Here is an 18318-nt window from a genome sequence, read left to right on the forward strand (position 1 = left end):
GCCGCCAAATTTCCAAGACCATTGGCCGCCAAATTTCCAAGACCATTGGCCGCCAAATTTCCAAGACCATTGGCCGCCAAATTTCCAAGACCATTGGCCGCCAAATTTCCAAGACCATTGGCCGCCAAATTTCCAAGACCATTGGCCGCCAAATTTCCAAGACCATTGGCCGCCAAATTTCCAAGACCATTGGCCGCCAATTTCCAGGACCATTGGCCGCCAAATTTCCAGGACCATTGGCCGCCAAATTTCCAGGACCATACACCGCCAAATTTCCAGGACCATACGCCGCCAAATTTCCAGGACCATTGGCCGCCAAATTTCCAGGACCATTGGCAACTTTACTCTGAGGCTCTACTCAGCATAAACTACAGTAGTTGTCAGATGAGCCTCACACAAAGGCAAGGAGGGTCAAGTCATGTTTGCTAAACCCACTAGATCACCACTTCCACAGATGGGTGGTGGGTTGACATTCGAGTGGATGTTTTTGGGGGGCATCGAAGAATAGGCAAATAACAGAAATGGATACTTGACTGAGATCCTAAGAGAAGACTTGCAGATTTAAATTTGGAAGAGCTAAAAAGGAAAACTGAAAAGAATAACATCAAGTAATGGGATTATTAGAATCAATGAAATATTAAGAACACTTGAGATGTTGAAGATTAAGGTTGGCCATAAGTTTAACACAACTGTCAGGCAGCTATCTCTCCTGACTGTCCCATACACATGTCCACTCGGCTGAGAACATATCCTCACACAATTATGGGATATTCAGGCTACTGACTTAGAGACGGCTATCTAGAATAAACAAGAAAAATGAAGAACGCTCCTATTATGAAGACGATAACGTAAGTGCAGGTCCCTCCATAAACCTTGTTACTTCCTGATGCAATCTTAGCATAAAAGATAAGGTGCACGCAGATGGTCATAGTTATTTCACTAAGGAATGTGATAGATCTTCCATAAGTGTTCTTCAAAAACAATTAAGGTGGTTTTCAATGGAGAAAGAGGAGAAAGCCGATGTCAGACTCTCTGGAAGTGACTTAACCCCAAAACTGAAAGAATTGGGCATTGAGATTCCAACTGCCCTGTAAGCCGGTGGCAAATGGCTGGTCATCAAGATCGCCAAGTTCGGCCAACTTTCATCTAATTTGTATCGGCTCTTCTAGATAGCCGTCAACTGAATGCTTCTTCAGTTTGTATGATTTTAATGGGGAGAGTGGAACAATCCAGTGCCAAACACCAGTGGCGGAGGCATATCTGCCTGGAGATCAAAACGATGGGTTGAATTCAAACCACTCAATTCTCGTCACACCTAGACATTATCTGCCAGGAGAGCAAGGGTGTAACTACAATAAGTGCAGGGGTTGCACTCGCACCGGGCTCTAGAGCCTAGGTGGCCAAACATGTCCTCTTGGCCTGTATGAAAAGACCAATGCTTTTGAAGACTTGTAAGAATTGGGGGCACCATTGGAGCTTTTGCATTGGAGCCCACAAGCTACAAGTTACCCACCTGCAGGAGAGAGTTGTGAGACCTTGAGTCTAGGGGAGACAAATACTATTAAAGATCAGAGATATTTAGGGACCCCGTTAACGATTTTTCGGTAGGGCCAACATGCTTCACCTTCCGACACTGGTTCCCATACAGTTTAGATACAGGGATGGAACGCTGAATTCCGCAGGTTTAGAGGAGCATCTAAGGTGTACGTGGCCTGTGCCTTAGATTAATATGTATGTGGCCAGCCACAGTGTAGGGGATACAATAGCCCCTGGCAAAATTGCCCACCATGTGTACATATCTGCATAGTTCTTAAAACTAGAGCACTTTTTCCATAGTCTCAAAACAATATGGTGTTCCGTTATGCCTTGGTTTGTATGAAATTGTGAAAGAACGCTGTATTTTGAATGTTTTGGGGTTGTTTTTTTTTCAGCAATGTGTGAACAGCAGCCTAAGGAATGCATTGTAATTAGTATTGTGATGTAATTCATAGGTGAATCTGCAATTACAAACCACTCAGGGAAACATCCGAACCTAAACTGGTCTCACCTGTACCGTCCCTCATACCAAGTCAATGAGATTTACTAGACGGCAGAAAGTATGTGACGACTAAAGGTTACTCTCCCAAAGCAGGAATTTATAGATCCGTGAATATGAGCACAACAGCCTTGTGTGTCACCGCATACTGCCCAGAGGGCAAAAAAATATGGGCTTAGAAGGTGGAGATACTTGTAACTTTGCTACCTGTGGATACTAATAAAGACCATGCACATTAAAGGGGCTATCCACTACTTTTAACATTGATGGCCTATTCTAAGGGGTACTTTGCACGCTGCGACATCGCAGGCCGATGCTGCGATGCCGAGCGCGATAGTCCCCGCCCCCGTCGCAGCAGCGATTTCCTTGAGATAGCTGCCGTAGCGAACATTATCGCTACGGCAGCTTCACATGCACTCACCTGCCCTGCGACCGTCGCTCTGGTCGGCGACCCGCCTCCTTGTTAAGGGGGGGCGGGTCGTGCGGCGTCATAGCGACGTCACACACCAGGCGGCCAATCGGAGCCGAGGGGCGGAGATGAGTGGGATGGAAACATCCCGCCCATCTCCTGCCTTCCGCATATCCTACGGAAGCCGCAGTGACGCCGGTAGGAGATGTTCCTCGCTCCTGCGGCTTCACACACAGCGATGTGTGCTGCCGCAGGAGCGAGGAACAACATCGGACTGTCGCGTCAGCGTAATCATGGATTACGCCGACGCTGCACCGATGATACGATTACGACGCTTTTGCGCTCGTTAATCGTATCATCGAGCCTTTACACACTACGATGTCGCATGCGATGCCGGAAGTGCATCATTTTCAATTTGACCCCACCGACATCGCACCTGCGATGTCGTAGTGTGCAAAGCCCGCCTTAGGATAGGTCAACAATGTCTGATCGGATGGGGTCCGAAACCCGCCAGTAGTTGTCGGTGCCGGTGGCGACAGCAGGAAACCGGAAATGCTCCTTTATGGAGCTGCCCAATCTTCTGAGAGTGGCCGCAGATGGGCAATGCACCTCCACCACCTACTGGATTTGAACGGAAGGTGGAAGGAAGATGTGCAGTACCCGACCGCTGTCAGTTGACGGGGCAGCTCGGGAATTGAACATTTCTGGCTGCCTGCTTTCTCTACCGGCAGGAAAGCACCTGACCGGCGGGAGTTCCGGGTGTCAGACCCTTGTCATTCAGATAGTGCTGACTTATCCTAAGGGGTACTTTGCACACTACGACATCGCAGGTGCGATGTCGGTGGGGTCAAATCGAAAGTGACGCACATCCGGCCTCGCTGTCGACATCGGAGTATGTGAATCGTTTTTACTACGATTAACGAGCGCAAAAGCGTCGAAATCGTATGATCGGTGTAGCGTCGGTCATTTTTATAATTTCGGAAGGACCGATGTTACGATGATGTTCCTCGTTCCAGCAGGCAGCACACATTGCTGTGTGTGAAGCAGCAGGAGCGAGGAAAATCTCCTACCTGCGTCCCGGCTGCAATGAGGAAGGAAGAAGGTGGGCGGGATGTTTACGTCCCGCTCATCTCCGCCCCTCCGCTTCTATTGGCCGCCTGCCGTGTGACGTCGCTGTGATGCCGCATGACCCGCCCCCTTAGGAAGGAGGCGGGTCGCCGGCCAGAGCGACTTCGCAGGGCAGGTAAGTGCATGTGAAGCTGCCGTAACGATAGCCGACGTAGCGAAAATTATCACAAGATATCACAGCTGCAACAGGGGCGGGGACTATCGCGCTCGGTATCGCTACCATCGGCTTGCGATGTCGTAGTGTTTAAAGTACCCCTAAGGATAGGCCATCAAAGTAGTGGACAATCCCTTTAAATAGGAGATGGACAGTATACACAATCACAAAGTAAAATTCTGACTCCCCCAAATGTAATGCAACGGTCCATAAAAGATGGAGAATATGACCTTAAAGGGTTGTCCATCTTTGGGGACTAGTTTTTGCAATTGATTTCCATAAAATCTTTTGCACCCTTTGCCTTCTATAGCCTCGGAGTTGCACTATTTATTGCTGGCGGCAGGAGGAGTTTTGAGAATCTGTCAGTGAGCTCATTCTGACTGTCTATGGAAAATTTTGGAGCAATTATCTGTCTTTTTCTGAGCTGATTTATGACCACATCAACCAAGAATATACAGGGAAACAAAGATCCTGGAAAAGCCAAAAATGCTAAATTTTGGATGAAACCAAATTGCAAAAATAATTTATTAGACCCAAATACAAGAATTTAATAATTATTAAAAAAAAAAAATATTTGGCCACAAAAAGTATTATTCCTCTAAGGTGATTGCATGCATATGCATGACTTTCATTGTCTGCTTTTTTGCAGGTTGTTTTTTTTTTTTATTTACAGCATAATTGCAGCTCTATGATGGTGGCGCAAGATCAAGTTGCGCAAATGTTTGTGGTTGTGTAAATGGCCGTAGATCTGTTGCCATGTGATATGTCACCATGTAGACACGGCCCAATTGTGCATTTACACCAGGACATATTCATCAGACAGGCATTTATAGGGAAACTTGTTCAATTCAAAGATGATTGCCCAATGAATTATCAAATTGCTCTTTTGTCGTGTGATCAGATTATTTATGCCTGGAAAAACAGGTGAGGTGCTGCCGATAACATGTATGGAGACGGAATTATTGTTCTAACGATCATTCTGTCCCCATCATTGCTCATCGGCTTGTAAAACCACGGAGGCAAACTAGAGCGAAACGACTTGTATATAATTCATTGACACTCACTAATGGTGCACCAGTGTGCCAAAATCAGCACCTATGAACGAACCTATGAACCGTTCTTGGCTGTGTCCATCCGCTCCATAGACATTGAATGGAATAATGGTAAATCCACATGACCACAACTGCATTCGAAAAGAGGACATAGGACTCCATCTCTCACGATCGCCGAGGATTGCAGCAATCAGTCACTTGTCCATGTAAAGTAAAAAAATATCTCTCAGAGGTAAAAGTCTGAGCATTTCGCAATGACCATCATATGCTACAATACAGACTGGGTCTTCTGAAGACCTAATAGGAGAGTGCCACATTTCTGTACATAATTCTATAATTACAGCTTGAAATATAGACCGTCTTAAGTAAGACATTCTCGTAAAAGGTGGACTTTGTTTTGCTCAAAGACTAATTAGTAGGGATGAGCGAGGACTACCATGCACGGGTTCACAATACTTGAAATGATCAGGTCGGCAGCTCAAACGAAGGGCGACTTGAGTACAAAGTACAATGGAAGTCAATGGGAAGATCTTATGAAAAACTGCTCAAGTCCCCCATGGACTTCCATTATACTCAGTACACAAGTCAAGCCCTTTAGAGTGACAAGCACCAGAGCATGGTAGTGCTCACTCATCAGTAGTTACGAGTACCGAGCACTAGAGCATGGTAGTGCCCCTGATTACTAATTACGAGTACCGAGCACCTGAGCATGGTAGTGTACCGCCCCCGGGCAAGCAGCCGGGCTGCTGCCGCTCGGATCCGAGGGGGGAGATATGTACGAGGTGGGGGGGGGGGGTGTTAGGAAAGTTTGTGATGCCACCTACGGTGCATGGTAATGTGAGGGACCACCGCTGCCGTTGGGGAGCCCAGTGACGATGGTGTGGCAGCCTGATGTTTAACCCCTCCGTTTGTGTCCCAGGGCCTGTTGATGGTTGGGATGATGTTCGGGTGCCGTGGGGGAATAGGAACAGGGGTTTCTAAGGTACTCAGTCCCAGAATAACCACACCGACAGCTTGTAAACCAGAATTCTGAACACCTCTGCAGCATGGAGAGAGCACGCCTGGATCCATGCCCTTGGTGTTGTTGGTCTGCTGACCTTTGTCTCAATTGGACCTGTTTGAAACTCTCCGGGTCCTGCTCACCCCCCGTACGGCTAACTGAGTGAGCTTGCTCTCAGGGTTCATGCGTAGGATTACTTTGGACTGTAGTGGGAAAGTCCTATCCCATTGGTGCGCTAGTACCCCGATTTTGGAGCAGGTTGGGGATGACACTTGAAGTCTTCACCCCCGTCGGGTAAATTACCGAAACGCGTGAAGCTACTTTCCGGCCTGGGGTCCACGTACCCAGTTGTGCCCTGGCCCCTGCCCAGTGATAGCTCAAGGCCACCGGCTGCCCTCCTCGGCAGTCCGTGCCCCTTGACACTGTCCCCTGCGAATGGGGTTCCAGCTCCTACCAGGCCCAGACCAACGTCTGCCACCTAGTACACAGGAGCTCTCCTCCGTGGCCTCTCCTCTCGAAAGCCACTTCACCTTCTTCTCCACCCTCGACTCAACTTCAAACTCAACTGTCACTGTCCTCACTTTCTCCTCACCAACCCCCCCATGTTAGCGGCCCTATTCCCTTCAGGCCCCCCAATGGTGTGTCTGGTAGGTTCAAGTGGGAACTGTTCCTAGGATTTTAATTGGCCAAGCTGTTAACACCAAAGGACCAGGATCCGTAACCAAGGAGGGTGGATACTATGCAGAAGGGCAGATTGCACAATACCCTGTGACAACCTGATAGGCCAGGGCGTCACAGTAGTGCCCCTCATTACTAATTACGAGTACCGAGCACGGTAGTGCCCCTCATTAAGAGTACAGAGCCTCCCGAGCATGGTAGTGCCCGCTCATCACTAGTCACGAGTACAGAGCCTCCCGAGCATGGTAGTGCCCGCTCATCACTAGTCACGAGTACCGAGCACCTGAGCATGGTAGTGCCCGCTCATCACTAGTCACGAGTACCGAGCACCTGAGCATGGTAGTGCCCGCTCATCACTAGTCACGAGTACCGAGCACCTGAGCATGGTAGTGCCCGCTCATAGCTACTAATTAGTCATTGAGCAAAAAAAAAAAAAAAAAAAAAAAAAAGAAAAGAAAGAGGTTGGTTGTAGTACCTGGCACTACAGTTTCTACGGCCAAGTGGCTGTGTAAACAATGGAAGACATGTGGCCTCTTCATTCAGCTGATTGGTTGTGATGCCAGCAGTCATAGCCTTACTGATCAAATACGGATTCTGTGCTAGGGATAGGTCTCACGTATTGTAGATTGAAACTTCCCTTTAAGTAACCTTTACACCAGATTCTGGGCTGGAGGTTTTGAAACCTTCCTATTCACTAGATTGTTCTATTACATTGTGCTGACTTCATCCTGGCCAGTTTCTCCTCACCCTAGACAAGCATGCGACTTGTAAATGTTTGCTAATTGCTAGTTATGAGTGAGCACTATCATGCTCGGTACTCCTATCTAGTGATAAGCAAGCATTACTATGCTCGGGTGCTCAGTACTCGTAACTAGTGATGAGCGGGCACTACCATGCTCGGGTGCTCTGTACTCGTAACTAGTGATGAGCGGGCACTACCATGCTCAGGTGCTCAGTACTCGTAACTAGTGATGAGCAGGCACTACCATGCTCGCGTGCTCAGTACTCGTAACTAGTGATGAGCGGGCACTACCATGCTCGGGTGCTCTGTACTCGTAACTAGTGATGAGTGGGCACTACCATGCTTGGGTGCTCAGTACTGGTAACTAGTGATGAGCGGGCACTACCATGCTCAGGTGCTCAGTACTCGTAACTAGTGATGAGCGGGCACTACCATGCTCAGGTGCTCAGTACTCGTAACTAGTGATGAGCGGGCACTACCATGCTCAGGTGCTCAGTACTCGTAACTAGTGATGAGCGGGCACTATCATGCTCGGGTGCTCTGTACTCGTAACTAGTGATGAGCGGGCACTACCATGCTCAGGTGCTCAGTACTCGTAACTAGTGATGAGCGGGCACTATCATGCTCGGGTGCTCTGTACTTGTAACTAGTGATGAGCGGGCACTACCATGCTAAGGTGCTCTGTACTTGTAACTAGTGATGAGCGGGCACTACCATGCTGGGGTGATCAGTACTCGTAACTAGTGATGAGCGAGCACTACCATGCTCAGGTGCTCAGTACTCGTAATTAGTGATGAGCAGGCACTACCATGCTCGGGTGCTCTGTACTCGTAACTAGTGATGAGCAGGCACTACCATGCTCGCGTGCTCAGTACTCGTAACTAGTGATGAGCAGGCACTACCATGCTCGCGTGCTCAGTACTCGTAACTAGTGATGAGCGGGCACTACCATGCTCGGGTGCTCTGTACTCGTAACTAGTGATGAGCGGGTACTACCATGCTCAGGTGCTCAGTACTCGTAACTAGCGATGAGCGGGCACTACCATGCTCGGGTGCTCAGTACTCGTAACTAGTAATGAGCGGGCACTACCATGCTGGGGTGATCAGTACTCGTAACTAGTAGTTGGTGCTGTGATTGGCACGACTCGAGCACCAGAGTATAATGGAAGTCAATGGGAAATGCTAGCATTTTTCTGTAACGTCTTCCGGAAAAATGTTCTGGTTCCCATAGACTTCTAATATACTCATTACTCGAGTCGCATCCATCCAAGCGTTTGACCTGCTAATTTCGAGACCCAAGCATTGTAGCGCTTTTTGCCTCATTATGTGTTTTTTTTTCGGGAGGAAACAGTAGCAGCAAATGAATGAGAATGAGGCTATGTTCACAAGCAGCATTTTGGCCGTGCATTTCTATGCAAAGCAGCTTTTGTTACAGTACCAGCAAAAGCTATGAGATTTCAGAAATCTCATGAGCACTTTTTTCTTCTTCACCGATTTTGAGAAATGCAGCGTTTGAGATCTGCAGCATGTCAATTCTTTTAGAAACCAAGCAAAGCGGAGATTTTCACGGCATCTAACTTTCTTAAACATATAAACATATACTGTAGACAAAACAGTTAATACACCCCGAAAAACATGCTGAAAATGCAGAAAAAGCAAGATTTAGCTGCAGAAATAAAAAACGCTGCAAATGAAGATAGCCTAAAAAGTACAGCATTTTCTGCAGCACCACACCCCTCCTCCCCCAAATTAAAAAAAAACCCTCAAAAATGTCCAATTTATTGTGGGGTTTTATCTTCTGGGATTGGCTGATTTCCCTGCATGTGAAGAAATCGCAGCCCCCCTGGAGGCAGGGACACTGATATATAGAGATATATATTATATTTTTTTTTTAGCTTATATATCTACTATATATATATATATATATATATATATTTATATATATTTATTATTAGTATAGTAGATATATAAGCTAAAAAAATATATATATATATATATCTACTATATTAATATATATATATATATATATATAATATTAATATAGTAGATATATAATCTAATTAGAGATGTATAATATATATATATATATATATATATATATACCTAACTTAGTTTAGTTGCACGTCTCCTTCTCACCAGGAACAGATTTCTCCGATGCAGACGTGAAGTTTGCTAACTTTAGTATAGGAAATGTTTACATCTAAACCTACAAACTAATTTTCCGCTCCATTTTTCTCACTAGGACAGTGATCGTCTGTTCTACAATCTTATTATCAGCCCCTAGCATTGTCCCTTGGGCAAACATTTCATGATGTAACCTGACATCTCTGCACTGCGATTACAAAGAAAGTTGGGGATGGAGAGGAGGAGTCGGTGAAAGTATGTCAGGCGAGGGGGAGGAAGGGGTGAGAGGTGAATTCTAGGGAAGCTGATTAATTTTGGTGGTTGAGGGGGGAGCAGAGACAACAAAAATGTGCTTACATCGTGTAGATTATAACAATGTGTAATTGTTATAAGAACAAAATGTAGAAAACCTCTGGAAAAAAAAAATGTGCACCATTGGACAGCGACATTTTTTACTTTGCACCTACACAATAATTTACTATGTGAACATTTTATAAAGACGTGCTGATTGTTCAACAGTTGTCAAGCTGCAAGTACCTACTTTGCAAACAATATCTGCTAACCCTTTAAAAAAATATATACGGTACTTTATTATGTTCATTTCTAGGAAAAGTTGGGTGTCTGACATCTTTTCCAAACTCCTGACCAGCAGATGTGTCTAGTAAATCTAAGCCAATGTACAACGCAAAGGCTTTCTGGAAACTAGAACATCAGCAGGGTTGGATTGGCTTGATGAAGAAGCAGAAGTTGGACCAATTTTAGGTACCGTAATGGGCACGTCAATCGGCCCATTTGAAATAAATAAAAAAATATGACTGAAGATGACTTCTCATTTACAGATTTATAAGAAAATGTTCATTTTTACAACAACAAGATCTTCAATAATTACGTGCACAAAAACTCCAGTATAACTGCATATGGTTGATCATTGCTTCTAACTGCACAGCAACATTAACAGTATCTACCCACACCTAGCAAACTAAACCTGAAATACTACATGCCACCCGCATAGCACATACCATGACTAGGAAAAAAAGTAACTGGCAACACAAACAGTCCACTTCTAAAAGGTTAACCACACTGGTAACTATAATCTGTTCATGCACATGGCCGATTAATGGTTCAGTTTTGTACGGAGGCCATACAGCTGCAAGCAGACACTTCTGTGCTTCCATATGCCTCTACTAAAGGGTAGATTCTCTGAAGGGGGGGGGAGGGTTAACTTGAATTTGAAAAGCAGGTTCACTTCAAAATCCATGATCAAAGAAAAATCTATGGGAACGTGCCCCAAGGGAGAGTATTTATGTACACACCTGAAGCCTGTGTAGCAGCACGCAGAGGTTGGGTAGCTCTGTACTGAAGAAGCAGTCTAGGCCCTGTGACATGAAGCAGGGGCTCTACAAGTTATATTAACCTTACAATTTAAGAACTAAAAATACTAATAATAAAAACAAAAAAATACCTTGCTTTTTCTTTCGGTTTTGGACAAATTCAGAATTCCGTAGAGTGCTTGGAGCGGTCCTTCTGTAAATGCTATTCCGTTTCATAGAATTTGTAGTAGCCTCTAATTCGGTTTTCTTGTGAGGTGGCTGATGATTACTTTGAGGTTTCCTAGCTGAATGGTCATCTCCGTAGTTGTTGGAATCCACATCCCTAGTAGACTCGTTTCTTGATCTAGGATCTTCAAAACCATCAAATTCATGATAACCATCACTCCTCTCTGGTCTGTAATAAGGATCATGAGCTAAATCAGTCGTCCTCTGATCTTCCCAAGAGCTTCCATATTGGTCTTTCTTGAGTTTTGGTGGTCTATTAGTATTCTTAAACCCATCATGATCTCTGTAATGATCATCTGGTGCATTTCTGACTAGGTATTCTTCTTGTAGATCATCACTATTAAGATACAGATCAATTTCTTCTGAAGGATTGTATTCGAAATCATAAGCCATGCGTTTAGATGCGGTAGTAGGCTCAGCTTCAAAATCTGAAGATAGACTTCGGTCATAATTTCGTTCCTCAACATATCTGTCACCCAACCGCTGATCTTCAATTACATCAATAGAATCAAGATCCAAAGGTAAAAAGTCATAACGCCGTGTGTTGGTCTTCTTAGTATTTCCTTTTGGTCCAGGTTCTGTTTTCTCTCTTTTGTAATCCAAGGAGTCCTTCTCGGAGGGTCTAGATCTGCTACTTGAAACTTCAGGATACCTAGAAGAACCAAAATCTTCACCTCTTGAATTATGATCCTTCCCCCTTCTATAATCCCTTTGATCATAATCTACCTTTTTCCGTTCCACATAAGGGTCAGTCCTATAATCTCGAACTTCTGGGTCGGAGTACTTTTTTTCCAAAGGTTTGTGTCTCACTTCCGTGTCGTAACCCCGGTAGGCTTTTCTCTGGTGACTTTCCCGATAATATCGATCATCACTTTCGATTTCATCTGAACAATAAGTGTCGTATTTCCTCATATATCGGGCATCTATGTCTCTGGGGTCTTGATAGGAATATCTATAGTCATCATGACGGGGGCGCCTGTCTCCACCACATCTCCTGCCATCATTCCTATATTTAACAGGACTAGTTCGAATGTTCTCCAAAGTATCATAATATCTGTCCATGTTGGTCCTACTATCATAATACTCCTCAAGCGACCTTCTGTAGTTGTAGTCTTCAGACTCTATATAGTCCTTGGGCACTTTGTCGTAATAATATTGTTCTTTTCTCATGGGTAAAGTTCTATGTTCTTCAGCATACCGCTGCTCCTGGTATAACCGGTCATCCTCGGCAAGTCTACGTTTCCCCTTGTTCTGGTAGTCTTCATACTCCCAGCTTGGCCCTTGTAGGTCTCTCCCGGGAACTGTAGACTGGGTTCTTGATGAGCGGTATTGGTCATGCTGCAAGGCACACATCCTTCGAAATCGCTTTTCTTTCACCAGCCTTTAGCTGGCACCCAACTATGACAAGTCCATTGTATACGCATCAGCCGAAGTAAGAACGCATGAATGCCCGATCCACAATGAGGAAAAGAAGTCTCCATTGAGCGGTCTACTCTCCGGCCAGAAAAAGTTGTGTCTCATGAGCTTTCACCATACCTGCAGACACTCCCTTCTGCTCCTTCTCACTGAAACCCAAACCCTCACTCTTTTTTTTCTTAACTCTCGGGCAGCCAATCCACAATCAAAGGACTACCTCTCCCACCTGATTCCGGAATTAATTAGTAACTAGCGTCATATGACCAGAAGCTCTTGATGAGTCCTTGAGCTTCATTGGGTAGAACCGTGCCCTATTTACATACGAGGGCTTGGTTTCCCAAGCAGCAAAACTGGATAAATGGCTTTGTTATGCTAAACGAGAGGCAAAGAAGCAGCTCTGGTATGTAAGACATGAGACTAGTCAGCAATGCCATACTAATAAAGAGTGAGTTGGTCTTCTTAGGAACAAATTAAATAAAAATAAATAAATAATAAAAAAAACAAAACAGAAAAAGTTTGTAATTTTTCTTTTTTTATCTCGATTTTTAAAACAGAAAGTACTGCCTTAAACTAGGTAAACAAAAACAAACAATAAAAGTAATAATAAATAGGAATGTATATAAAAAGGAAAAAAAAAAAAAATCTTATAAACAAAGTTACGTCATACTGTCAAAATAGCTATACAGCCATCATTTAGTGTTACAGGAGAGATTAAAGCTGCCATACTGTTAGATAGCCGCCATCTCTCCCGACTCCCCCATATACAGGGGCTGAGCAAAGTGATGGAACTCGGCAGCGGAGTCCCCGGAATCTTCAGGTCGGAATGTAAAATCATTGCGTTCATATTATGGAAGGATTAGGGGGTGATTGATGGGGTAATAGGCTGAGGATAGCCCTGATTATCATACAATATATAGTATCTCTACACCGATACCATAGAACTGGCCAATGGTTTCACTGAATCCCTAGGTGTATGGCACTCAAATAATGAAATTCGTGTGATCTTATGGGCTTGTAGAATTTTATGGGCTGTATATGGAAGTATTGTCTTTTGTTTTTTTTTCTGTGCAGTACTGTCTTGGCTCTATATGGTGGTTTTATGTGGTTTGCAAATGGCAGTACTGTCTTGGCTCTATATGGTGGTATTATGTGGGCTGTACATGGCAGTACTGTCTTGGCACTATATGGTGGTATTATGTGGGCTGTACATGGCAATACTGTCTTGGCACTATATGGTGGTATTATGTGGGCTGTACATGGCAATACTGTCTTGGCACTATATGGTGGTATTATGTGGGCTGTACATGGCAATACTGTCTTGGCACTATATGGTGGTATTATGTGGGCTGTACATGGCAATACTGTCTTGGCACTATATGGTGGTATTATGTGGGCTGTACATGGCAATACTGTCTTGGCAATATATGGTGGTATTATGTGGGCTGTACATGGCAGTACTGTCTTGGCACTATATGGTGGTATTATGTGGGCTGTACATGGCAGTATTGTCTTGGCACTATATGGTGGTATTATGTGGGCTGTACATGGCAATACTGTCTTGGCAATATATGGTGGTATTATGTGGGCTGTACATGGCAGTACTGTCTTGGCACTATATGGTGGTATTATGTGGGCTGTACATGGCAGTATTGTCTTGGCACTATATGGTGGTATTATGTGGGCTGTAAATGGCAATACTGTCTTGGCACTATATAGTGGTATTATGTGGGCTATACATGGCAATACTGTCTTGGCAGTATATGGTGGTATTATGCCGGCTATACATGGCAGTACTGTCTTGGCACTATATGGTGGTATTATGCCGGCTATACATGGCAGTACTGTCTTGGCACAATATGGTGGTATTATGTGGGCTGTACATGGCAGTACTGTCTTGGCACAATATGGTGGTATTATGCCGGCTATACATGGCAGTACTGTCTTGGCACTATATGGTGGTATTATGTAAGCTGTATATGGCAGTACGGTCTTTGCTTTATTTGTCAGTATTATGTGGGCTACACAACGGAGTAGTGTATTGGCAATATATGGTGGTATTATATGGGATATAAATGGTAGCACTATATGTATGTGGACTGTAAATGGCAGTACTGTCTTGACACTATATGGTGGTATTATGTGGGCTGTACATGGCAGTACTGTATTGGCACTATATGGTAATATTACATGGGCTGTACATGGAACTACTGTTTTGGCTATATATGGTGGTATTATATGGGTTACATGGCAGTACTATACATGGCAGCACAATATGGTAGTATTATGTGGGTAGTACATGGCAGTACTAGCTTGGTTCTCAGTATTGCATATTAAATTTGCTCTATATGGCAGTACTGTCTTGACACTATAAGCCAATGTGGGCTAAAAATATAAGAAAGCAAACACCTGATGAATGGCGATACAGTTTTCTGCGCACAGCTCAGATCTACACTATACAGCAGCTATGTTCAAGACACAACCTGTCCTGTACTGCTCCTGCCCAGCAGTCAGCCATGGAGGAGGACGCGCCTGAGCCTGCACTGTCAGGACCGTAGCTGTCATTACACCTGCGAGCCTCAGCCACCAGTCATGTTCCCGATGAGAACCAACCGCCTGATTATGTCACAGATCCGTGCAGCCAATGTGCCGCGCATGTTATGTCACCCAGCGCAGCCATACACTCCATGCAATGTTGCATACCGTTCTAATGAAGGATCAGGAACTTACATTTTTATCATCGCGTTCTATATGATACACACGACTGATATAGATTACAATGCGCACCCTGCGATCAGCCTAGAGGAGGATCCCATCATTTAAAGGGCTTTCTCCAAAGTGGAAACCACCACCAACGTTCATGGCTAGGTTTTCTTTTCTTTACAAGTTTGAAGAATATTTTTAGAAAAATGCTTAAATACCAATTCCATTAACAAATGTGATTAACACATTTACACAATTGGCTAAACCCAATAATAAAACTAACCTATCAAAGGAAAGCAGTAGAGAAGAAATGGGAATGAGTACCCCAATAGGGGAGATCGCATTGTTTTAGGGAATAACTACTCAAGCAAGATTTAAACAGATGGGAAGAAGAGACTAAATAGAGCAGAGACTGGCACAGTCCCAAGACTCTATATACAGATGTATACAATGTCCCAGATCCAGGGGGATAGTCGTAGATTGGGGATCTGCCCAGGAAGGTCGATTGTATGTCCAACTAAGAACGGCACCGGTGTTTTTAGGTCACAATTCAGTTGACTATAATGGTCGAGCGGAGCAGGGAACCCTCAACTGGATCAACTCACCATTATTCACCAGTGTCGTCTAAAGGTACGACACAGGATGCACAAAGTCGTCATTACTAGTGATGAGTGGGCACTACCATGCTCGGGTGCTCTGTACTCGTAGCTAGTGATGAGTGGGCACTACCATGCTCAGGTGCTCTGTACTCGTAGCTAGTGATGAGCGGGCACTACCATGCTCAGGTGCTCTGTACTCGTAGCTAGTGATGAGCGAGCACTACCATGCTCAGGTGCTCAGTACTGGTAATTAGTGATGAGCGGGCACTACCATGCTCAGGTGCTCAGTACTCGTAATTAGTGATGAGCGGGCACTACCATGCTCGGGTGCTCTGTACTCGTAATTAGTGATGAGCGGGCACTACCATGCTCGGGTGCTCAGTACTGGTAACTAGTGATGAGCGAGCACTACCATGCTCGGGTGCTCAGTACTCGTAACTGGTGATTAGCGAGCACTACCATGCTCAGGTGCTCAGTACTGGTAACTAGTGATGAGCGAGCACTACCATGCTCGGGTGCTCAGTACTCGTAACTGGTGATTAGCGAGCACTACCATGCTCAGGTGCTCAGTACTGGTAATTAGTGATGAGCGGGCACTACCATGCTCAGGTGCTCAGTACTCGTAATTAGTGATGAGCGGGCACTACCATGCTCGGGTGCTCTGTACTCGTAATTAGTGATGAGCGGGCACTACCATGCTCGGGTGCTCAGTACTGGTAACTAGTGATGAGCGAGCACTACCATGCTCGGGTGCTCAGTACTCGTAACTGGTGATTAGCGAGCACTACCATGCTCGGGTGCTCTGTACTGGTAACTAGTGATGAGCGGGCACTACCATGCTCGGGTGCTCAGTACTTGTAACTAGTGATGAGCGGGCACTACCATGCTCAGGTGCTCAGTACTCGTAACTAGTGATGAGCGGCACTACCATGCTCGGGTGCTCTGTACTCGTAACTAGTGATGAGCGGGCACTACCATGCTCGGGTGCTCAGTACTCGTAACTAGTGATGAGCGAGCACTACCATGCTCAGGTGCTCAGTACTCGTAACTAGTGATGAGGGAGCACTACCATGCTCGGGTGCTCTGTACTCGTAACTAGTGATGAGTGAGCACTACCATGCTCGGGTGCTCAGTACTTGTAACTAGTGATGAGCGGGCACTACCATGCTCAGGTGCTCAGTACTCGTAACTAGTGATGAGCGGCACTACCATGCTCGGGTGCTTGGTACTGGTAACTAGTGATGAGCGGGCACTACCATGCTCAGGTGCTCTGTACTCGTAACTAGTGATGAGCAGGCACTACCATGCTCAGGTGCTCAGTACTCGTAACTAGTGATGAGCGAGCACTACCATGCTCGGGTGCTCGGTACTGGTAACTAGTGATGAGCGGGCACTACCATGCTCGGGTGCTCAGTACTCGTAACTAGTGATGAGCGAGCACTACCATGCTCAGGTGCTCAGTACTCGTATAGAGCAGTCGGATGCTCAGATGCTCGAGTACCTGAGTATAATGGAAGTCATTGTGTGGATGCAACTAGGCGAGTATTTTATTTTTAGTTTGCTGATGAGTGGTATACTGGGGTAGTGAGGAATTACTGTGTGTGAATGGCACTGTGGGGGCATTATACTGTGTGGGAGGCACCTTGGCATCTTACTGCTTGGGGGTTATCAAAAGGGTATCATATTGTGTGGTACCAGTAGGCTGCGTGCCCACAATCCGGATTCACAGCGTTTTGGATGTAGCGTGTTTCACTGCGTCCAAAACACTGCATTGTACAGCACAAGCACAGTGGATGGGGTTTATAGAAATCTCATGCCCACTGTGCTTGTTTTTCAGTGTAAACTGACCTGTGGGGTGTCTTCCCGATCCGCAGTATGTCAGTTTATTGCTGAGAAAGACGCAAGTGTTCTCCGCAAGGAGAACAGAAAGACCGCAGTGTCCAGAAGCCTGATTGTGGGCACGGGCAGCTGCGGTCTCCTGCGGAGAGAACTTGCGGCCCTACTGGAGAGGACAAGTGGACTCCAGGGCGCAGCATGTCTGGCTCATGGGCACATAGCCTAAAGGACTTCTATAGAAATACTATATATGTGGTTGCACAAAAAAACCCCCAAATGGGTCAGGATATTTTTGTGGCTGAACTGCACAATAATATTGCAATGTGTCCCTTACTGATCTTTCAAAGTTAGGTTGGAAGATTTACAATAATTTCCCTCTGACCATGGGTGGGATAGCTTTCACTACATTATCCCCACTGCCTATTGGCACCTGTATATTAGGGCACATAACGGTGGGTCTACATCTGGTGCGGAGCCAGATTAGGGCTCCATTTGTAGTTCCTGTACTGGACCTCCCGACGCCTCGATCTTTTCACTGCTTTATTCTTTCATCCTTGTGGTACACTCCAGTGCACCCCGGAGGCGTCCTGCCCTAGTGCATAGCCCTGTATGGATAGCACCCGATGGTGACTGCTGGGCAGCACAGTTCTGCATTATGGAGTGGTCCACGCTGTGCTCGGGGTCTGAAGTCTAAACTATCGGTTGCAACTTTCCCGGACAATCACACAAAATGAACCTGGGAAGTGTTGGGTTTATATAAACACCAAAATAGGAGTTTGGAGATTCCATGGGTGTTAAAGGATGGGGATACAAATAGTGAGGAGGTATAGAGAGTCTAAACCACACTGTAAAGAGATAACCGGTACCCCGACCCCTAATTACCATCTAA

The 18318-nt window shown here is 45.4% G+C and overlaps 1 protein-coding gene across 3 annotated transcripts in view; it reads right to left on the reverse strand.

Moving 5' to 3' along the window:
* Window positions 1–18318, reverse strand: part of DNMBP (dynamin binding protein) — a 159208-nt gene that overhangs the window by 46901 nt on the left and 93989 nt on the right. The window contains exon 1 of one of the 3 annotated variants that reach the window (XM_075348431.1): window positions 10785–12424. The exons of the other annotated variants lie outside the window; for them this stretch is intronic. Coding sequence (XP_075204546.1) covers window positions 10785–12231 — 1447 coding nt within the window. The 5' untranslated portion in view covers window positions 12232–12424. Of the gene's footprint in view, window positions 1–10784; window positions 12425–18318 lie in introns of those variants that run through there. 3 annotated transcript variants of the gene reach the window in all.

This window comes from Anomaloglossus baeobatrachus, chromosome 5, assembly GCF_048569485.1.
Source record: "Anomaloglossus baeobatrachus isolate aAnoBae1 chromosome 5, aAnoBae1.hap1, whole genome shotgun sequence".
NCBI lineage: Eukaryota > Metazoa > Chordata > Amphibia > Anura > Aromobatidae > Anomaloglossus > Anomaloglossus baeobatrachus.